Source organism: Mustela nigripes, chromosome 16 (genome assembly GCF_022355385.1).
Source record: "Mustela nigripes isolate SB6536 chromosome 16, MUSNIG.SB6536, whole genome shotgun sequence".
In the NCBI taxonomy this organism is placed as follows: domain Eukaryota; kingdom Metazoa; phylum Chordata; class Mammalia; order Carnivora; family Mustelidae; genus Mustela; species Mustela nigripes.
In genome coordinates this window covers 32088049-32110678 of record NC_081572.1, presented here as the reverse complement: position 1 = coordinate 32110678, position 22630 = coordinate 32088049, and the positions used below count along the sequence as shown (strand labels likewise).

The window sequence follows — 22630 nt, the reverse complement described above, 5'->3', positions numbered from 1 at the left end:
TACAGAATATGGGCAAATGTCATTCATTTATTCATTTGGTAGATGAGTACCTAGTGTTTGGTAGTATGAACGTGAGGGCAGAGAGAGAGAGAGAGAGAGCATGTGTGTGTGTGTTTGTGAGAGAGAGAGAGAGAGATGCAGGTGTGGGAGGAGAGAAAAGGAAAGAAGGCCTCAGAGAAGCGCCACTCTTCTTCTAAAGCGGGGTATGATCTCCCATACTGTGAACACTGGGCCACGTCAGGACGCCATCTACACGGAAGGTTTCCTTCTCCCCCTGGGAGGATCGCACTCCTGCGGGAGAACTGAGGCACGTGTGCAGAGGCTAGGAAACAAGGAACACGAGGGGAGAGCTCTTTGAGGCACTTAACCTTATTGTGCCTTTGTTTCCTCTGCCATAAAATGGGGCTTTTATTTTCTACCCCAGTGATCATTGTGAGGATAAAAATGATGTATGTCAAGTACCAAATGGTGCCTGAGCTAAAACAAACACAGAAACAAAAAACCATTAGGGGTTTAGAAGAAGTGCCTTGGCCCGACCCTGGGACCTGCTTTTCTTCCACAGCTTTGGCAGTTGCCGATCAGGCTTCCTCCCCTGCACCCGCTCCGCAGCTGCTTCACACAGGGCTTCTCCTCTCCCTCATCTCTGTGGGCGCGCTCTAGCCCCACGTTCTCCAGCGGGGCAGGTCCAAGGCTTCCCTTACACCTCATCCTTTGGCCTCACCAAGCAGCTCCTACCTAGGGCCCCCTGGCCCAAAGGAGGTCTGTGAAGGTAGGAATGGAGGTGTCTGAGCTACTTCCAAGATTTATAAGTCCCACAAACTTAACTAAAATATTTATTTTTTTGCTTTTGGTTACAAGTTATCTCATAGGAAAATGAATTATGCATAACAAATGCAGTTAGTTTGGTAAACATTTTAAAAAATATGGCTTGGGGTGCCTGGTTAAGCCCCTGCCTTCCGTCAGTTAAGCATCTGCCTTCAGCTCAGGTCATGATCCTGGGGTTCTGGGATGGAGCCCCTCATTGGGCTCCCTGCTCAGCGGGAAGTCTGCTTCTCCCTCTCCCTCTGCCACTTCCCCTGCTGCTTCTCTCTCTCTCGCTCTCACACTACCTCTAATAAATAAATAAAACCTTTAAAGAAAATTAAAAAAATAAAAAATATATGGCTCATGGGCGGCATAGGGAAAAGGTGGGTTTTAGCGATAAAAGTTTGAGAACTGCTGATTTCCATCAGATCTGCTCTGGAATACGGATTAGCCTTAGTGCTTTCGTCACCATCGACAGAGCTGGGGGTCTTGAGGCGACAGCCCTGGGCCTGAAGCCCGGCATGTCCACTGCCCCTCAGTGTGACCTGGACACTTTAGCTCACCTCTCTGGGCCTCTTGTTTCCTCATTCGTAGACGGGAAATAATAATGGAACTTACATCAGAAAGTAATTGTGAAGATTTCATGGGACAGTGCAGATGGAGGCTCTCAGCCCCCTGCCGAGCACACAGGAACCACTCAGTGATCGCAGTTATCACTATTGTCATCACTGGGACCTTCATCCCATGCTTTCAGAGTTAACAAGATTGGTTTTTTTCTTTTATTGGTACTTCCTCTTGATCCTCTCTGAAACCCTCACCATAATTTTTCTGGACTCTTCAGTTCCTGTCACTGCCACCCCCTCCCCCTATCTAGTCATCCAAATTGGTTTCTGTTTCTCTGTGAGCAACTCCACAGCCATCCTTGTGATTACACAGGCCCCAATCACGTCATGCCTGGACTAGAGCAGTGGCCTTTTTCCTGGTGGAAGACAGCAAGGCCCCGCCTCTCCTACCACAGAGACCACGACCTGGTAACTAGGCCCTAGGAAGACTGAAGTCCAGAGTGGGAATCCTGCCTCCATTGCTTATCATCTTTGTGATCCTGGGCAAGTTGTTTGGTCTCTCTGAGCCTCAGTTTCTTCAGATCAAAACTGATGACTGTCTTGTAGAGTTGTGAGGAGTAAATGAAATCATGTACCCAAAGCATGTAGTGATAGCTGATATGACAATAACTAATACTTCAGGGACACTGACTATGTCTGAGGTACTACTGTAAGGTTTTATGTGGATTAATTTATATAGTCTGCAAAACAACCCTGTGAAGTAGGTCCTATTATTATCCCCAGTTTACAGAAAGGAAAACTGAGGCATACAGCAGTTAAGTGACATGCTCAAAGTCTCACAGATAACAGTCAGTAGGAAATTTCGGACTTAAACCTGAGCAATCTGGGCAGAGTGGGTCTCAATAAAGGTTATATCCTTTCTATTTCCTCCTACCCTTGATTTCAAGCCCAGATGAATTCCACCTCTTCTACTGGATCTTTCCTGATTGGCCCAGCCCAGGTAGCCCATTAGGGGCAGAAATCCCTTGCTTCTGGCATGCTGCCAGGGTCTCTGTCTGTGCTTTACACACCAGTTTTCATGGAGACGCTTTGTGGGGAGGGGGAAACCAAGGCTCTTTCCTAACTCCACCCCCATCCTCAAACTCAGCTCAATTTACTGTGTATTGTGTCAGATTGTGTGTGTGTGTGTGTGTGTGTGTGTGTGTGTATGTATGTGTCTCGGGGTCGGGGGTGGAGGGAAGGGCTTTCTGCAGTGAAAAAAGATCTGGGCACTACCAGTTTATTTCATTCATTTGTATTCTAGAACGTTATCAGCATTGTATTATGTATATGCCTTGTCTCTACAACTAGAAGATGAGTTGTTCTAGAAGGCCTGGCCTTCCCTGGCTTGGTGCCCTAGGCACAGTAGGTACTCAGTCAGTCATTGATGAGGAGGAGATGACAGAGACTTGCCTCTGTGTCTGGAGAGGAAACCTACAGCCCAGAGAGGCACAGAGGGTCATGTGCAATTCCTGCAGGGTCCTGGTTCCAGGGGCTAGAGGCCGCGGGCAGCCAGCAAGGGGGCTGGCTGACTCTTCGCAGCTCCCAAAGAGATCCCTGTGTTGTTTTTCTGGAGCCCCGTATTTCCATGCAGAGGACCTACCCACCCTCTCTACCTTCCAGATTCCAGTCTCCCAAGAAGTACTCCTTTCGTTTGCTCTCCCACTTTCGGGGTGCAGGTGTTCTGGAGGGAAGCATGGACAGCCCCAGAGTTGGCTGCCATCTGGCCCCAAGCCTTGCTTTTTGATTCCTAGAACTCTGGACACAGGTACCCACTGCCTGAAAGTCCTGTTTGTTTCCCCTGTTGGCCAGTACGCTCTCTTTGATCTCTTTTACAGCTTCGTAATTATGGGCTATAATGGGCTGGGGTGTTTGAACATCAGGGTAATTACTTTCCACTCTTCCTACTCCAATCCTTCAAAGAGGGGGACAGTGGGGAAAGTAAGAAATTCTCTGGAGAAGGAAGGCTGTGCCCTTCCCTTATGCTCTTCCCGGCCTGGGCTAGGTATAGGGTCTCAGTCAGGGCATGAGAAACATGAGGCCTTGGCAGTATGTGGGATCCAGGAGTCTCAATTGTTTCACTAGTGGGGTGACACGCCCCCCCCCCATGCCTTGGCCAAGGACATTAGCAGTGGAAGCCCCTCTCCTTGTCCTCTGGGGCTGCTCCCGGACCCTGGCTTGGGCGTTTCTGAAGAGTGGAGAGCTTCTCTTTGCCTGGGGTCCTCTAGTTGGGCTGGACTTCTTGGGAGTAAGTGAGCAGGAGGACACGGAAGGCTCAGACCTCTCAATTTCTTCTGCAGTTTCATTCCGGAGTCCTGTAAATTTCCAGTCGGTTAGACTGTGGAGCCTGAGCCTGGGCTGGGCCAGGGTGCTGCTAGTCCAGTCCCAGGACTTAGCAGCTTGCGGGGAGGGAGGAAGGGAGGGAGAAAGGGGGAAAGTTACCCTCCTGACCCATTATGGGCCCCCACTTGAGTGTCTCCACCACTTTCCAGGGCTTCCCCGCTTATAAGCTGCCAGTTCTGAGGGGCCCCGGTCCCTGCTGCCTCCTGGGGAGTGAGGAGCAGGGGCGAAGAGTGAGGAGCAGGGGTGAGGAGCCGCTCCCCACTCCCCACTCCCGGCTCTGGGCCTGCTAGGCAGGAGACCTGCCTGGACAGGCTCTCCCCAGGGAAAGAAAGCAGAGATCAAAGGCCTGAGCGTGTGAGTGAGCCCCAGCACTGGCTCCTCAGCCTGCCACTGGGGCTGGCAGAGGGATTAACTCCTTCTGTGCCTGCAGCTCAGCCCCAGAGACTCAGCAGGCCCTTGGGGGCACAAGGTCCCAGCCTGATACCCTTCCAAGATGAGCCTTGGCTTTGGGGAGAAAAGCTGGTGAGTGGCGGTGCTGGGCAGGGCAGCCCGACGCCAAGTCACGGCAGTATCTGTCCTGCTCCTTTGCCCTTGTGTCTCCACCCACCCCTTGCCCTTATCTTTCTTCTCTTCCCCACACCCAGAGCTGCTAGATTTTTGCCTTTTTACTCTTTTTGGCTCTACTCCGTTCTGCCTGGCTGCCTGGCTAGATTCTGCTGCCCCAAGCCTGCACACACAGTTGTGCCCTTGTGGGAACAGCCCCTCGGGTCCCTCCCCACCAAATCTCCAGTGCCACCTCAGGGATAAACCCTGGATGAGGACCCCATTAAGTCCTTGAACTGGAGCCAGGAAACGTGTCAGCAAACACGTTTGTGTGTCTGGGAGTGTGGCTGGGAGAGAGACACCAAGAGATGGGCTGAGCCTGGGGCTCTGCCACAGAGACCTTGGGTGGCAGCAGGGTCCCAGGCCTTTGGGGGATGCCCACAAACTCCTCTTGGCAGGCAGGGTGGGACCGTGGAAAGCCCAGCTCTAAAAGGAGCCATCTTCTCTCCCCTTCTCCCTCTCTGTACTGGGGACTGGTCACCCTTCCCCACTCCCTGGGGGTGCTGGTCATTCCCTGCTTTCTGTTATCCCAGCTCTTAGTGAAGGCAGACTTGGGGTACTCTGAGAGCAGGGAGATGTCTTATTTGTCCTTAGCTCCAGAGCCTAGTCTACTACCTGGCACAACTAAATTCTTGTTAAGGGTTTATTTGATTACAAAAGTTAGGACTGAATGTTGTCCTTGAAGGCAGTGGGAGCTGGGTGAGCTCCTTGCAGGACAGGATCCTAGTCCCACTGCCACTTTGCAAGTGTTATAAGGAATGTGCAGAGGTACGGTGTGCGCGATGCCCGAGGAAGGGATACCGGTGGGAGGGGGAGGCCAGGGCCTGGGTGGGCTGTGTCCTGTTCTGACTGAGGGGGACCACTGTTGTGTGTCTCTGCAGGCCCGGATGGCAGGGGAGCGAGGAGCCAGCGCTGTCCTTTTTGATATCACGGAGGATCGAGCTGCTGCTGAGCAGGTACTCAGGGACACTGGGGTGTTTGAGGGGGCTGGATGGAGGGAGATCAAGTTGCCTGGGGAAAGACAAGTGAAGACACAGCAACCCTTGTGGGTACTCTTTCTCCTGCAGTTGCAGCAGCCCCTGGGGCTGACGTGGCCGGTGGTGTTGATCTGGGGTAAGGACGCCGAGAAGCTGATGGAGTTTGTGTACAAAAACCGAAAGGCCCATGTTAGGATTGAGCTGAAGGAGCCCCCAACCTGGGTAAGCACGCCAGATCTCCAGCCCCTGCCCTGGCACCCATTCTCACCTCCATTTCTTCCTGTGGCAACTCCCATCAAAAGCCCTTACACTCCTGGAGCCAAAGAGAATTCTGAAATCTTAACCCTTCATCTTCACACACCAGCTGTGTGCTTCTGGACACGTTTCTTGCCCCTCTGGGCTTCATCTGCAGAATGAGAAGATTAGGCCGCTGAGTTCTAAAGTTGTTTTCAGCTGCGTGGTTTCCCAGCACAGAGAAGCAGAGCCAGACTGATACCGTAGCCCCCAGCCCCTGATCCCTGGCTGGTGTCTCTCCACCAATTGGAAATCTCACCCAGGGTGTCACTGGGAGGCTGCCACTCTGCAGGGGGGTCCCTTTCCTCTTTCTCCCAAGCAGATGGGTCTTCAGAGAGTACCTCTCCCAGGGAACATCTGGAGGGCCCTCTCCTATGCATGCCCGTGGGCAGAGAGGGACCACTTGGCACCCCCTGCAGGTTCCTCCCTACCTCCTCCCTGCTGCTAGAAGACTCAAGGGGACCTCTGGCTCTCTGCCTCCCAGGCACCTGAGCTTCTCCCAGATGGTGGCCCACCTCCTTCCAGAAGTATGACTCTCTCCATCTCTGCTCACTTCCCCAGCCAGATTATGACGTGTGGATCCTCCTGACAGTGGTGGGCACCATCTTTGTGGTCATCCTGGCTTCCGTGCTTCGCCTCCGGTGCCGCCCCCGCCACAGCCGGCCGGTGAGCTGGGATGGGGGGCACTGGGGAGGGGGGGGAGGTGGGCTTGTTCCTGTGAGGGGGAGGATAAAGGAGTGGGAAGGGAAAAGGGGAGGAAAGAAGGTGCCCTTAGGCTCTTGAAATCATTCACATCTAAATACCGTGGCCTCTGACTTGTAGAGCCCCTCCTTGGAGGTTTACCCGTTCATTTATTTTCAGCAAATAGAGCTCCTGGAGGGGGCCTGGCACGGGTTCCAGGTGTTGGCCAGAGCAGTGTAAACAAAAAGACAGAAGATCCCTTCCCTCAGGGAGCTTTCATTCTAATGGGAAGAGATAGACCATAAGCAAATAAATAAACTATGTGGTATATTTGGATGGTGGTATGTGCCAGAGAGAAAAGTAAAATAGAAGAGGGAAGAGGGAATGTAAAGGGAACGGGTTCATTTTTAAAAAGCGAAGCCAGAGAAAGTTTCACTGGGGGGATGGCATTTACAGGAAAGACCCGATGTGGGTGAGGAGGTCGCCTGTGGAGGTGTTTGGGGAGAGCATGATGGGACAGAGAGCCCAGTACAGGCAAAGGCCTTGAGGCAGAAGTGTGCCCAGTATGTCTGAGGAACAGCCAGGGGGCCAGGAGGCTGGAGTAGAGCGAGTGAGGGGTGAGGACGGGGGTTTGCTGGACTGCGGAAGCCATTGACAGGACAGTGGTTTTCACTCCGGGTGAGGTGGGAGATACGAGATTTTGAGCAGAACCAGTACCAGGATCTGAATTAAGGTTTTAAAGCAGGGAAGGATGGGTGTGTGGTTGGGGGGGTAATGGGATTAGGAATGCCATTTGATGGGCCTATTAGATATCCAAATTAAGATATCAGGCAAGCAGTGGGATGAAAAACTTCTCTTCCAGCCCATCAAGGAAAGGAAGACTTGGTGGTATGAATGGGACCGGGGTAGGAAGGCTTGACTGGCTTGGCAGAGCCGTGTAAGAGCTCAAAGGGGACAGACACCTAGGGATAGTCACTGGGCTGTGTGGTCTCGCTGGGTGACTGGGAACCCAGTATAGTCCCGGGGTGAGGGACAAGGAACCCTTGGGCAAGGAGACTTGCCCTAGTCTGAGCCCCAGCCCTCTTCCCAGGATCCCCTTCAACAGCGAACCGCCTGGGCCATCAGCCAGTTGGCCACCAGGAGGTACCGGGCCAGCTGCGGGAGGGCTCGGGCTGAGTGGCCAGACTCGAGCAGCACCTGTAGCTCAGCCCCCGTGTGTGCCATCTGCCTGGAGGAGTTCTCTGAGGGCCAGGTAAGGCGGGCCTCGAGCTTGCCCTTTGTGACGTGACTGGGTCAGGGAGGGACGCTTGCACAGGAGGCTGGGCAGGGCACTGAAGGCTGCTTCCCTGGTTGCATCTGTGCCCTGTGTATCTTGCATGAAGCAGAGGGAGGGAACAGCCCTGGTCTCTGGCTCTTTCCCTGGTTTTCCAGGGACGGAGAGCTAGGCCTTGTTTGGTGTGGCCACGTGCCAGGCTTTGCAGTGGGTGCTTCAGAGCCATGATCTTGTGTCAGCCTCATGATAATGCCCGGTGGGGGTAGATTTTCTTTTTATCCTCATTTTAGAGCAGAAAACTGTTAAGGAACTTGCCCAAGGTAATGCAGCCAAGTGGCAAGAGTCAGGTTGACCTGATGCCAAAGCCCTTACCATTTCTAGGCTACTATGGTATTTTACAAGGTCACAGCAAGAAGGGGAGGCCCCATTTTACTGCTGCAGCTACAGGTAACTTTGGTTTGGACCCCCTTGTGTTCCACAGGAGCTACGGGTCATTTCCTGCCTCCATGAGTTCCATCGTGTGTGTGTGGACCCCTGGCTCCATCAGCACCGGACTTGCCCTCTCTGCATGTTCAACATCGTAGGTAGGAGGTGGGCTGTGCACTCCGCTGTGTGCTGGGGCAGGGGGGTGGGTCTGGGATGAGGCTGCCCTCCAACGGAGTGTGTTGCCTTGAAGCTGAGGGGAATGCCGGTCTCCCTTAACAGTTCTTCAGGCTGTGCACGGCTCAAGGGTACTTCCTATGAAGGGGGACAAACCACAGTTCACATTGTAGACTTCTTTGTTACTTTAAAAATCTTTTTTTTAAAAAAAGATTTTATTTATTGATTGATTGATTTGTCAGAGAGAGAGAGAGAGAGAATGCGAGTGCACAAGTAGGCAGAGCAGCAGGCAGAGGCAGAGAGAGAAGCAGGCTCCCTGCTGAGCAAGGAGCCTGATGTGGAGCTCAATCCCAGGACCCTGGGATCATGATCTGAGCCGAAGGCAGTGGCTTAACCGACTGAGCCACCCAGGCATCCCTAAAAATCGTATTTTTATGACAACTTTGTTGATTCTAAATCTGGGTGGTTTGTGTATTTATAATTCTGAGTTTCTGGCAATAAAGTATCTTATTCTAACAAAACCAGGATAGTATGGAAATTTCCTGAAAGATGAAAGTAAAGTATCTTGAGGAAAGAGAGCCTTTTTCTAATTTACCCAAAGTATGCTACAGGCCAGTGGTGGCCCTGAGTGAAAAGGCCCCAAATGGGCTGGTGGGAGGAGTGGGGATGGACATACAGAGTGGAGCCCCCAGGGAGAGAGACTGGCTGGAAGGAGCCAGGGCGTCCCAGGGCACAGGCAGATTGGGAATGTCCTTGGTCCCTCAACTCTGACTGAACATGCAGCTACGTGGGCTTGAATGGGGTCGCTACAGCCACACTCCATCAATTGATGGAGTCAAACAACCGTGCTCTTGGTTCTTTCTTCCAGAGGGAGATTCATTTTCTCAGTCTCTGGGACCTTCTCGCTCTTACCAGGAACCAGGCCGGAGACTGCACCTCATTCGCCAGCATCCTGGCCATGCACACTACCACCTGCCTGCTGCCTATGTGCTAGGCCCTTCCCGGGGTGCAGTGGCTCGGCCCCCACGACCTGGCCCCTTCCTAACCTCCCAGGAGCCAGGCACAGCCCCCCGGCACCACCGCGTCCCCAGAGCCACACACCCCAGGGCTCTGGGTGAGCAGCAACGCCTGGCAGTGGCCCAGCACCCCTACGCGCAGGGTTGGGGGCTGAGCCCGCTCCGACGCACGTCGCAGCACCCCTCGGTGTGCCCAGCACCCGCACGCCGGGCCAGGCCTCACGACAGCAGCGGCTCTGGAGAGAGCTACCGCACCGAGCGCAGTGGCTACATGGCCGACGGGCCCGCCAGTGACTCTAGCTCGGGGCCCTGCCACGGCTCCTCTAGTGACTCAGTGGTCAACTGCACAGACATCAGTCTGCAGGGCATTCATGGCAGCAGCTCTACCTTCCGCAGCTCCCTGAGCAGTGACTTTGACCCCTTGGTGTACTGCAGCCCAGAAGGGGAGCCCCGGGGAGAGGAGACACGGCCCTGCATGACCTCCCGGCCCCGGTCTTTGGACTCCGTGGTGCCCACAGGGGAAAGCCAGGTTTCCAGCCACGTCCACTACCACCGCCACCGGCACCACCACTACAAAAAGCGCTTCCAGTGGCATGGCCGGAAGCCTGGCCCAGAAACTGGGGTCCCCCAGGCCAGGCCTGCCATTGCTCAGACACAGCCCCAGCCAGAGCCGCCTTCCCCTGATCAGCAGGTTGCCAGATCCAACCTAACTGCCCCTTCAGGGCAGCTCCCCAACCCACAACGGCCCAGGGCCCTCCCGGAGGCAGCCCCGGGCTCAGCTGATGCCGCCAGCCCCAGCCCCAGCAGCCTCTTCCATTTGCAGAAATCCAGCCTCCCCGTTCGACACCCACAGAGGAAAAGGCGGGGGGGCCTCTCAGAGCCCACCCCTGCCGCTCAGCCCCAGGACTTAATGGCGCACCCAGCTTGCCAGATTTTTCCCCACTATGGTACCAGCTTGGCATACCCTTGGTCCCCGGAGGCCCACCCGTTGATCTTTGGGCCTCCGGGCCTGGACGGGAGGCTGCTGCCAGAAAGCCCAGGCCCTTGTTACTCAAGTTCACAGCCAGTGTGGTTGTGTCTGACTCCACGCCAGTCCCTAGGACCGCACCCACCTGGAGAGGGGCCTTCTGAATGGAGTTCTGGCACCCCAGAGGGCAGGCCATGCCCTTACCCTCACTGCCAGCTGCCGCCAGCCCAGCCTGGTGAGTTTTCAGGGGAAGAGGGTGTGGTGAGGAGCGGATACCCGGAGGTTTCTGCAGGATGGGGGAAGTCAGCCAACAAGGGGGTTGACAGCAGCTGAGAAGGGTGCAGTGGGGTAACATTCAAAATCCTGAACAGCAGGCATAGTGCAGGATGCTGGCCGAGGTACTCTGACTCTGCCAGGTGTTGGTCCTTTGGTTGCCAGAGCAGAGGGCGGTCTCGGGGGAAGCGCCAGCATCAGATAGCACTTGCGGTGGTTTGAGGCAACAACTCAAATTTAAGTGTTTCAATATTGTAATAATTAGTCAAGCTTTAAAGATTATCAGCTTTAAAGATTTATTTATTTGAGAAGGGGAGCAGGGAGGGGCAGAGGGAGAGAATGTTTAAGCAGACTCCCTGCTGAGCGTGGAGTCTCACATGGGGCTTGATCCCACCACCCCAAGATCATGAGCCAAGCAGAAGCCAAGAGTCAGGGGCTTCACTGACCAAGCCACTCAGGCATCCCCAGTTACAAGCTTTAGATAACAAAGAAGGCCAAGAAGTGTTCATTGCTCTTGAGGGACAGCATGGAGAAGTACTTACTGATAGCTGTAATCCCAGCCAATGTGAGGTCTTGGAGGGGAAGTAATTGCAGTTATCTGTAACACTAGGCCATATGAGAAGAGCTATGGAAATTATTTTTTAAAAAAGCGGGGGAGGGGGGAGGAAGAAAAGAAAAAAAATCATGGGTGGTTCCCAGCAACCCTGGGGGTCCTTAGGTTTTCTCCTCTCCCCCTGGGGTAAAAGAACAACTAAGGCTTCCCTTCTGAGCACCCTTGTTAATAAGACCAACCTTATTCTCCTGGGGCTCAGGGCATCCCTGATAATTGTATTACAGCCAGTACTGATAATGTAAATCCTCCATTTAAATGTGGTGTTTATTTGCTCAAATCCCTCTTCCTTCTCCAGAGCAGCCTCCCCAGTTTTTCCCCCATCTTCTCCCATAGTTTGGTTGACACAGCTCTTTGCTTACAGCTCTCCCTAGGTACCCCAAAAGGGAACCCAAAGGTCCTGAAATATCAGTCTAGGAACCCTACAGTCAAGTTATCATTCATTCATTCATTTCTTCCCTCCTTTTTTCTTCCTGCGCTCGATGCTTGCTATGGGCTAGGTTCCAGGCTAGGCGCTGAGGACATAGATTTTGTCAACCAGGAAATCCAGGTCTGTGCAGTCAAAGGCATGTACACAGTGACAGTAGAGAAAACCATGGCTTCCTTGGAGCCATGTAAAGCAAGCTTTGGTCATGTGTTTGATGATCCATTTGGGCCCTGTCACGTGGGCTCTCTCGCAGCTACTGGAACCAGACCAGCACCTCCCCTCTCTCCCGTACACAGCACTGGTTTGGACACCTCCCTCTTCCCTGCTCCTCAAATCCAGTCAGCACCAGGTTCTGTTAACTCTGTCCCTGAGAGCTTTTTTACCTTCTCCTTCAGAAGGAGGAGACATGGGGGCGCCTGGGTGGCTCAGTGGGTTAAGCCTCTGCCTTCGGCTCAGGCATGATCTCAGGGTCCTGGGATCAAGTCCCGCATCGGGCTCTCTGCTCAGCAGGGAGCCTGCTTCCCCCTCTCTCTCTCTGCCTGCCTTGCTGCCTACTTGTGATCTCTCTCTCTCTCTGTCAAATAAATAAATAAATAAAATATTTAAAAAAAAAAAAAAAAAGGAAGAAGAAAGAGACATGGTCCCTGCCCATTCTTCGATGCAGCCTAAAGACCAAGGCAGGAGCCTCCTAGCTCTTCCTTCCCCTCTTACACGGCCATGAAGGCTGGGCCCTACTACCTGCTGCTGCCAGGCTCGTTGTCTCTAAACAACCTGTACAGGTTTGGTCTTCGAGGCTCTAGCACCGACTAGCCCCCATCCCCACTTTATTTTTCAGTCTTCCCCTTCCCTTGCCAAACCTAGTAAACACTTCTCGCAGTCCCTATAACCCAGAATATTCTGCTGCCTTTCTCTTCCCAGAAATCCAGTTCTTATCCATTTCTGTCCAACTAGCTCATTTATCTGCACTTTGAGGAAGCCCTTCCTGATTGCCCCACTTGAACATGATGTGTCCCCTTTCCAGGAAAGGTCTTATGATCCAGTCCCATCTCACTGCATAATTTCCCTTCGCATGCACACCCTCTCTCCTACAAGATTGTCAGGTCCCTGCTTATTCTTCTATTTGGCATATGGTAACAGACCAGATTCACAACTGCTTAGTAAGTATTTACTGGGTTAATGAGCAAATAGTAAGTAATTATAACACACTGGTTGCTATGTATGTTTCTCTCTTTTTTTTTTTTTTTTTAAAAAGAGAGGGACCTATCCTGATTAAGAACATGGATTTGAATTCCAGTAGCATTTTTTTAAATTTTTTTTTTTTTAAGATTTTATTTATTTATTTGACAGAGAGAGATTACAAGTAGGCAGAGAGGCAGGCAGAGAGAGAGAGAGGAGGAAGCAGGTTCCCTGCTGAGCAGAGAGCCCGATGCGGGACTCGATCCCAGGACCCTGAGATCATGACCTGAGCCGAAGGCAGTGGCTTAACCCACTGAGCCACCCAGGTGCCCTATGTTTCTCTTTCTTGAGCTTTTTTGTTTTTCTCTCCCCTTTATCCCAGCTGGGGCCCCTCCCGGCTTTCAATCTAGTTTCAGTCAGTTGCCCCTTCTGGATACATTCCCTGCTCCTCCCTCTCTGTAGTTCTCTCCCAGCCATACTGTCTTGCAGGTGGGACAGGAAAGCAGCTGGCCTGACCCTCAGTGACCTCTTTCCCTCCTCTCTCTAAATGCAGGCTCGGAAGAGGAGACTGAGGAGCTGTGTGAACAGGCTGTGTGAGATGCTCAGACCTAGCTCCAACCAAGAGCATACTTGGATGACTTGGCCCAACCTGGCACAGAGTGAAGAAAGGACCTCAGAGAGCACCCCTCTTTGGGGCCATACTTCCTGGCACCTCCGGAAGAGAAGTGGTGGTGGCGGGTGGCAGGTGCTCCCTGCTCCCAGCGCTGGACCTTGAGTGCAGAACGCGTCTGCAGTCAGCAAGCCTGTGTCCAGTGGGGCAGCCAGCTACTCCCTATGTGGGCCGGCTCCCTTAAAGGCTGTCTTTTGAGAACAGGAAACTGGGTATGGGTGGATAGGTGTTATAAAGGTGCTGCTGTTTTCCCCAGGCCCAGCAGGTCTTCCAAGTCCCAAGCCTCATGGGCACACCTGTCAAGGGTCCTTCTTTACCTCCTCTCTTGGGTGAGTCCTGCACACCAGCTTTGATGCCTTGGTAAAGCTGCTGCATCAGCAGCAACCTCGGCTTGTGTCATTTTCCTTCTTTGCAAACAGATCAGGAACGTAGATGAGCCCTGAGCCCTAAAAAGAGAGACTGTGCCGCTTCTCCAGGCAGTACCTGCCCTGGTGCATAAGGGAGAATGTTCTCTTCTTGTCTTTAATTGTCACACCCACTCTCTTAAGTCAGAGGGGAGTCTCTGGGAAGCCAGGGTGTGGAGTTCTGTCCCTAAAGCAGTACAGCGCCCTGAAGAACCTAGGATGAAGCCTCCAACTTTCAAACTCCCTTCGTCACTCTAGCAGCCCCAGTTCCTCTGGGGCTTGGGAGTGGGGGGAGTGGGGGAGGGACTAACTCTTTCCTGGAAGTTGCCTATCTCAATGTCCCAAAGTAGGTGGAAAGAAGAGGATTTCTGCTGGACTTCATCTAGAAGAGGGAGGATGGAATGAAGGTAGAAAAGACAGAATTACAGCTGAACAGGGACAATGATGAGTTCTTTTCTCAGAGTTTTCTCTCAGAGCAGGGATGAGGAACAGGGGAAAACAACGGAAAAGCAAAGTGGGACATTTGGGTTTAGATGACTCCAAGGCCCCGCTTAAGCCATACAGACCAGGGACACCCAGGAAAGTGTACATGCAAGAGGTTGTGCATGCAGGACATCTGGCCCGGGTAGCTGGCACCGAGTGGGCAAGGGCTGAGGGGCCCTCTGAGGGTGACATTCACCCCAGGGCAGCTGGACCATTGCTGGCTCCTCAGGCATTATCCCATTTGGAATGTGAATGTGGGAGCTAAGTGGACACAGGACCCTACCTGGGAAACTTCTTCCCTCAAAGTCAGTGGGGAACTAGCACCTAGGCACCCACATGGGTATTTATATCTGAACCAGACAGAAAGACGCTTGAATCAGGCACTATGTTGAGAAATGTATTTATTTGCTAATATATTTATCCATAAATGCAGTCTGGTCTCGTGGTTTTGTTCTGTCATGACGGTCACTCACGGTAACGGTTTCATCTTCTACATTGACAGAAGTAAATTATTTCTGGTATCAGAGGTTAGCCTCTGACTTAGAAAGGGATAGGGCAGAGTGGTGGGCTAGGCAACAAGCATTGGTTTGTATGCCCCTAAAAGCATGGTTTAGTGAGATCAGGAAAGGGAGGAAAACATGACTGGATTCTGTGGTCCAGTTGCTATCTGTATTATTATTGTACCTTTTACTTCACACTCTTGTGATGCTTCAATGACTTTGTAACCTGTAGCAAATACTCTTTGCCTCACTTTTCCACTCATAAAATAGGCCTACTTCACAGAGTTGTGGCAGGGCTCCCCAGGTAAGAGTGAAAGCATATTTGGAGGCTGGAAGGTATCCAACGCTGGAGAACATTCTAACCCCAGTCATAAAGCCCATCTGAACAAAGCATGGCAGGGGGCACAAACAGCAGCCCCACCAACCCGCCTTGAAGAAGCTCTGTTTCAGTTCGGAGGCCTGGTTGGGAGGACAGAACATGGGGGCCTGAAACTACCTACTTCTATCCCAGAGCTCCAATTCTGATAAACACAAAGGACTGTGCTCTGCCTACTCCTGGGACCACTGTGAGGATCCAGAGCTACTGCTAAGTTGGTATGAATTCCACATAGCCTCTCAAAGCACATTTCCCCTTCTGCTTCTCCAGGAAATGTTTCATAGGGGTCATTATCCGTTGCCCAGTTTTGAAGCAGAGCACTGAAGCATCTAGCTTTCTAGAAGGTGGGGGCAGGGGGGAGACACTCTCCTATCCCCTACAGATGTTCTCACGTAAAGGAACTGTCTAAATGCTAAAAGATGCACAAAGCCTAAATTATCAGCTGGAACGAGTAAAGTACGTAAAGAGTTTTTAAAAAATAAATATGCCTGTTACGCGCCATCGGCTCACAAGCCACAATTCCGGCGGACGGCAAATGGAAACCCTACACTGCTCTCAGGAAGAAAGGGGCTGTCCCTGATTTCTTTCCCTCTTGGCAGAGATAACCCAGAGGGAGACAGTAGGCTCTCTGGCTCTGCGCTTTTTTAAAACGGCAAGACAAAAAAGGATCTCGGCTGGCATCTGGGATCCTCCTAAGGGGAGGAACGGCCGACTGCCAGGGACCGAGATCAAAGGGCCCGCCCCGCCGGGATTCCGGCTCCGGCTGCGGCGCGTTCCCGCGCAGGCGCCAGCCGCGCCGCCCCTCCCCCATGGGCCCTGCCCACAGGCCCAACGGCCGTCACGGCCTCGCCCTCGCGCTGGCCCAGGTGGCGGGCGCGCGCGCGGGCCCAGGTGACTCCCGGCCGGTCCCGCCTTTCAGGCGGGAGAAACCATCTCCGTAGGACGGGCGGGGGTGGGGGGGCGGTGGCTGGGACCTGCGACTTCCCACACAGGAAGAGGAAGTCCTGGGCACCGGAACTGGAAGGCATTCTGGGTAATTCGCTGTTTACTTCCTGCGGCTGAGGGATCTGTGGCCCAGTTCTTTGCTGTGCTTTTGTCGGAGAGGATGGCCCTGGAGACGGTGCCGAAGGATCTGCGGCATCTGCGGGCTTGTTTGCTGTGTTCGCTGGTCAAGGTGTCCTTCGGGGAGCTGGTTGTAGGGGCGATGGGGGAATCAAGGTGGGGGAAAAAGTGGAACGGGGCTGGGGGTTAGCGAAGAGAAAATTAAAAAGTTTCCGGGACCCTGGGTTTGGCGGGGCGTAGGGGGATTTGGGAACCTGCTGGAGGCCATCGTTTAAGTCTGCAGAACACAGGCAGTCTTTAGATTCCTTTGAATCCTTAGCTAGCACACGTGCGATTCTTAACAGACGTTCAGTGAACTTCTGTTGAAGTCAAAGGCCACTGAGAGTCAGGTGAGGGTGGGGATCTGCAGCTGAGGGAGTAATCAGAGAGGATGTCTGTCCCTGAGGAGACTAGGGAAAGGAATAGGTAAAACGCAGTTAGGAACAAGAGAGGGAGGACTGTGAGGGTGTGGGTGGAACTTTAGAAATGGAGCTGTAGGAGTGGTGGGTGGAAAGCCTGATGAGGCAGAGCCAGCATAGGGAGGCTTCTACTTGACCAGGTAGAAGTATGGAGAGAGCTACTCATTCTTTTGGCCTTGTTTATGCTCACCCCTACCCCTTTTCTTTCCCTCTCCCAGACTATAGACCAGTTTGAATATGATGGTTGTGACAATTGCGATGCATATCTTCAGATGAAGGGTAACCGGGAGATGGTATATGACTGCACCAGCTCTTCCTTTGATGGGTAAACTCCAGATTCCTTCATTCACTTTTTGGTTACTCCCATCCTACTCCACCCCACCCCATCCAGTAACTGTGAGACAGACTTTTGAGATCATGATCCTAGTTGTTCTCAAAGTTATGTTCACAAAGTCCTGTGCTGTCCAGTACAGTAGCCACTAGCATGTTCGGCATTGAGCACTTGAAATGTGGCTAGTCCAAACTGAGTTATGCTCCAGCTGTAAGATATACACTAGATGGACAAGATTTAGAACAAGAAAAAAGAATGTAAGGTATTTTAACTTTGTTAATATTAATTATATACTCAAATGATAATCTTTTGGGTATACTGGGTTAAATGAATATGTTATTGAAATTAATTTCACCCATTTGTCTTTTCTTATAAACTTGGCTACTAGAAAATTTTCAATGACTTGTTTATGGTTTTGTTTACTTCTGCTGGACATTTCTTCATTAGACTGTCACCTCATTGGTGGTAGGGACTGTGTTTATCTTGTACACACTGATTTGGCACAGGGCCCAGAAGGTGGCAAAAGGCCAAGAAATGTTTGTTAAATACATGAAGATCCTTTCTGAAAATGAAGGTAAGGTAAGGTACAGTAGTGGTAAATTATTACCTGAAAGCTGATGCTGTTAGATATGTCCCTTGGTGAGATTGTCCAATGGGGAGAAGGGGAAATGAGAGTAACATAAGTGACCAGGTCTCGGGGGGTTTCTTCCTACAAGGTAGGAGCCAGAGAATAGTATCCTTTGAGGGGAATAAGGAGATAACTGTCTTTTGGCCTCTAGGCCAATTAAGGATTTACACATAAGGGTGCCCGAGTGGCTTAGTCAGTTAAGTGTCCGATTCTTTTTTTTTTTTTTTTTAAGATTTTATTTATTTATTTGACAGACAGAGATCACAAGTAGGCAGAGAGACAGGCAGAGAGAGAGGGGGGAAGCAGGCTCCCCGCCGAGCAGAGAGCCTGATGCAGGGCTCAATCCCAGGACCCTGGGATCATGACCCGAGCCAAAGGCGGAGGCTTTAACCCACTGAGCCACCCAGGCGCCCCTAAGTGTCCAATTCTTGATCTCAGGGTAGTGAGATTGAGTCCTTCCCACAGTCCCTGGCAACTATCATTCTACTTTCTTTCTGTATGAATTTCTTGGGTTTTTGTTTTGTTTTAAGATTTTATTTATGTGAAAGAGGACAAGCAGGGGGAGTGGCAGAGGGAGAGGGAGAAGCTGAGCAGGGAGCCCAACATGGAGCTCAATCCCAGGACCCCCAGGATCATGACCTGAGCCAAAGGCAGATGCTTAACCAGCTGAGCCACCCAGGCACCCCTCTTGCTGTGTGAATTTGAAGTGTACTATGAGTGCTTCATATAAGTGGAATCATAAAATATTTGTGTTTTTGTGCCTGGCTCATTTCATTAACCACCATGTCTTCAAGGTTTATCCATATTGTCGCATGCATCTGAATTTTCCTTTTAAGCTGAATACAGTTTATCCACTCATCTGTTGATAGATTTTTGGGTTGCTTCTATCTTGTCGCTGTCATGAACAATGCTGCTGTGGACATGGGTTTACAAATATCTAATCAAATCCCTGCTTTCATTTCTTTAGGGTATATATCCAGAAGCGGAATTGCTGAGTCGCTCTGTTTAATATTAAGGGGAACTGCCATAATACTGGTTTCATAGCGGCAGCACCATTTTCTGTTCCCACGAGCTATGTGCAGGGGTTCCAGTTTCTTTACACCCTTGCCAACGCTTGTTTTTTTTGTTGTTGTTTTGTTTTGTTTGGTTGGTTTTGGTAGTGGCTAACATTATGGACGTAAAGTGGTATTGTTTTGGTTTTGATTGCTTTTCCCTGATGATAAGTGAAAGCATCTTTTTATGTGCTTACTGGCCTTTTGTAGATCTTAGAAAAAAGTCTGTTCAAATCCTTTGCCCACTTTCCAAGCAGGTTATTTGACTTTTTATTGTTGAGTTGTAAGAGTTATTTTTGTGTATTCTGGTGTGTATTAGATTTTGGAGTGTGGGTATATCAAGGGCTAAAGGATCTCAGAGGAGGGCCACATGAACTCAGCTAGAAGCTGAGGAGATACTATGTGAATCAGGCTCTGACAGGAAGAAGTACAGAATTTTTGAGGAGGTTGAGGTGAGAGAACATTTTAGAAAAAGCATTCTAAACAAGGGAATGACTTGAGTAGAATCACGGGGTGGGAAAACCAAGCTATGTTTGGCGAATGGTGGGGATTCTGTTAAAGTTAAATCATAAGGTTGGGTGACAGGCACCGTAAGGCTAGAAAGATTGCTTGTGAAGAATAGAAGAGAACATACTATTGGTCCAGACAGCAGCCTGTGGCTACCTCTGGTCAGTCTGTCAGGCCAGGGCAGGTGTTACCCTACTTAACCACCCCAGAGGGTGGCGTCAGTTCCACTCAGCAGGTGGCTGAGAATGTAGGATATGGATGGGGGAGGAAGGCTCCCCAAATAAGAATGCAAGATTGGTGCCAAAAAGAAGAGGGAATGGTTATTTTTTAAAAAGATCTTATTTATTTATTTGACACACGGAGAGAGAAGCAGCAAGAGAGGGAACACAAGCAGGGGAGTGGGAGAGGGAGAAGCAGGCTTCCCGCTGAACAGGGAGCCTGATGCAGGGCTTGATCCCAGGACCCTGGGACCATGACCCAAGCCAAAGGCAGATGCTTATTGACACCCGCCCAGGCGCCCCGAGGGAATGGTTACTGAGAAGGCAGTTGATAAATGTCAGTATCTATAACAGACCTGTCACAATAGGCAGTCCCCAAGCATTTGATTGAATGAATGATAGAAATGACATAATGTAGCTTCTGAAAGTACCTGGTATTTACCTTTCATGCTCAAGTGGCAGCCTGCTAGCCCTTATTAAATGGCCTTTCTGTTGCCTGTGGATCAGACCTATCCTGGGGAGAACGAGTAAGATAAGGAGAGCTAATGCTTATTTAGCACCTACTCTGTGCTAGGTGTTTGTCATGTATTAGCTCAGTATTTGAGTTTCAGTCCACATAATTCTGAGAGAGGTCTCCAAATGCATCTTAGGCTGTACAGCTCATCAGAGCAGACCTTGGCCAAGTCTTAACTTATTTTTTAACCCTGTAAGCATGTTTGTCCTTCACCCTCCCCTTTGCACTATGGCCCAGCCCCCTAGTGGTGGTGTTGCTTGTAATTGTAACTGGCTTTCTACTTTTTTGTTGTTGTTGTTTTAAAGATTTCATTTATTTATTTGACAGAGATCACAAGTAGGCAGAGAGGCAGGCAGAGAGAGGTGGGGAAGCAGGCTCCCTGCTGAGCAGAGAGCCTAATGTGGGCCTTGATCCCAGGACCCTGGGATCATGACCTGAGCTGAAGGCAGAGGCTTTAACCCACTGAGCCACCCAGGTGCCCCTGGCTTTCTACTTTTAAAAGCTGTCCTGTTTCCCAGAGAATCTGGGCTAAGGATGCTTTTGAGCCTGATGAATTAATCCTTTGGGAATGGCAACTAACCTGTGCTTGGCAGGCCAAGAACCTCTGTCAGTGTCCCCAGAATTAGTAGTCCATTTCCCCTGCTTTCTTTCCCAAGCCAATACTTGGCTTTTTCCTTTGTTTCCTCTCCCAGAACTGTTGCTGGCTGGAAGCAGAGTGAAGTGGACATTTTCCTCCATCTCTCTCTTTTCTAGTAGGAAAGGCTCAGGCTGACTCTCTTTCTTTTCCTTTCCCAGAATCATTGCAATGATGAGTCCAGAGGACAGTTGGGTCTCGAAGTGGCAGCGAGTCAGTAAGTATCTCCTTTTCTCCTTATCCTGGCCTACTTGTTGCTGCCCGCTGGGTCTGGTGGGGGAGCCTTAAATCAGGGGTAAATAGCCACAGAATGAAACAGATGGGGTTGTAGGAAACAGAAGGAAAGTGTCCTGTCCCCTGTCACTTAACATGGGAGCCAAAAGAAGTGATTGCTCTTCTCTTGGAGTTATAGCATCCCTTTCATTTTTAGCTTAAACCTCCATTTGGTCTTTCGACTTAACTCACGCTCACTGCCATCTCTCTTCTTCTCTCATAGGTAACTTTAAGCCGGGTGTGTATGCCGTGTCGGTCACTGGTCGCCTTCCCCAAGGTAATAATAATTATAATAGCAGCCAGTGTTCACTTGCTCCGCCACGCTCTGTGGAGGTCCTTTCTGCGACTACACACTAGTCCTCATGACTCTGGAGGCAACTGAGGCACAGAGAGGTTAAATAACTTGCCCAAGGTCATCCTGCTAGTAGTGAGCTAGAATGTGATCCCAGGCATTTTGACCCCAGAACGCTTGGTTTTGGTGACTACAGTGTGTAGTCTTTTTCCTTCTCATTCTTACCCAGTCATTGCCAAACACGTGCCTGGATCTTCAGTGGTAACAAGCCAACCAAGCAGGACTGTTGATGAGCTGTGTAGAAAGGAACTCCATGTTGCTTAGAAATACCTTCCTTCCTTTCTCCCTTTCCCGCCCCCCACCAAAGTGGTCGTAGAGAGACCTTTCTTATCCTCTGGAATATTCCTCAGTCACAGAGCTGTTTCTTTTCCTGCTGCAGGAATCGTGCGAGAGCTGAAAAGTCGAGGAGTGGCCTACAAATCCAGAGACACGGCTATAAAGACCTAGCAAGATACACGGCTGCCAACATCTTTGCTCCCCGCCTCCTGCATCTGCTTATTTTTTGTTATGGAACTAAATGGACAGAACTTCAGAGACTTTCCCCCTCCAACTCTGAGACTCAGCAGACTGTTGAGTCCCTGAGCCATTTTACCTTTGGACTGCTGGTGGTGGTCGGGTGGTTTGAGCTGGTGGATTAACAGAGACTGACTTGAATGGGGGGTAGGAGACCTGTTTTTTGCCCTTACCCATGAGTAGGACTCTGGGTCAGATGCCAATAAACATGAACCCCTAGGAAAGTTCTTAAACCCATGACAGATGCCTTGCCTCCTCCTTTGGATCTCCTTTTTAGGAAGAACTCACCTAACTCTGTAAGCACTTTCCTAGAGCAACAGAGGCCCTCCAGCTCCCTGATATCCATCTTTCAGCCTTCCAAAGTTGCAGCCTTTCTAGTGTGCTTCGTCGGGTCTTGTTGGAAGGTTTGCTGTCCTGAGTCTAGGCAGCCCCATCAGGCTGGTAGTCCTGGCATCTGGGGGTTGCAGACTTGCTCTAGACCTGGCACAGCAAGTGTCTTGAAAGAAAGTCTGAGGCTTCTCAGTATTCTTTGCCTGTTGACCATATTTATTACTACTCTTCCCTCCCTTTTTTTCCTTCTTTTTACTGTTCTTCCTCTACCTTAGGCCATGACCCTCCCTTGCCCACTTACACACATTCCACTGTGTTTCTTCAGCTGGAGACCCTCAGGTGGCTGCTGGATCTTGGTCCAGTTAGTTTATGCCTTTGTAGGAGTTGGGCATCTACCCTGCCCCTCTGGCCTAATAGGGGGCTTTGATATCAGGTTGTTGGTCAAGGTGAGTTATTTGTTTTAGAATGAAAAATTTACCAGAAATCTTATTTTATTTATTTATTTTTAAAGATTTTATTTATTTATTTGATAGAGAGATCACAAATAGGCAGGCAGAGAGAGAGTGGGAAGCAGGCTCCCTGCCGAACAGAAAGCCCGATGTGGGGCTCGATCCCAGGACCCTGAGATCATGACCTGAGCCGAAGGCAGAGGTTTAACCTGCTGAGCCACCCAGGTGCC

The 22630-nt window shown here is 51.0% G+C and overlaps 2 protein-coding genes across 2 annotated transcripts in view; both read left to right on the top strand.

Annotated features, from left to right (window-relative positions):
• Positions 1-14635, top strand: part of RNF43 (ring finger protein 43) — a 64023-nt gene extending 49388 nt beyond the window's left edge. Inside the window, exons 4-10 of the mRNA XM_059378818.1 lie at positions 5234-5308; positions 5420-5551; positions 6185-6289; positions 7395-7556; positions 8059-8161; positions 9046-10395; positions 13200-14635. Of these exons, the coding sequence (XP_059234801.1) occupies positions 5234-5308; positions 5420-5551; positions 6185-6289; positions 7395-7556; positions 8059-8161; positions 9046-10395; positions 13200-13243 (1971 nt within the window). The 3' untranslated portion in view covers positions 13244-14635. The remainder of the gene's footprint in view (positions 1-5233; positions 5309-5419; positions 5552-6184; positions 6290-7394; positions 7557-8058; positions 8162-9045; positions 10396-13199) is intronic.
• A 1479-nt stretch (positions 14636-16114) lies between these two features.
• SUPT4H1 (SPT4 homolog, DSIF elongation factor subunit) lies at positions 16115-21858 on the top strand. Its single transcript, XM_059379096.1, has 5 exons — positions 16115-16253; positions 16818-16924; positions 20645-20700; positions 20980-21033; positions 21488-21858. Exons 1-5 carry the CDS (start codon positions 16185-16187, stop codon positions 21553-21555), a joined length of 354 nt encoding a protein of 117 aa, XP_059235079.1. The 5' UTR covers positions 16115-16184; the 3' UTR covers positions 21556-21858.
• Positions 21859-22630: the final 772 nt, after the last annotated feature.

What these genes read in the sequence shown, in the direction of transcription:
- SUPT4H1 (XM_059379096.1), top strand. Translation starts at nt 16,185, where the DNA reads ATGGCCCTGGAGACGGTGCCGAAGGATCTGCGGCATCTGCGGGCTTGT. An exon ending in TGCTGTGTTCGCTGGTCAAG is followed by an intron (nt 16,254 to 16,817) that starts GTGTCCTTCGGG and finishes TCCCTCTCCCAG; the next exon opens with ACTATAGACCAGTTTGAATA. An exon ending in ACCAGCTCTTCCTTTGATGG is followed by an intron (nt 16,925 to 20,644) that starts GTAAACTCCAGA and finishes TTCCTTTCCCAG; the next exon opens with AATCATTGCAATGATGAGTC.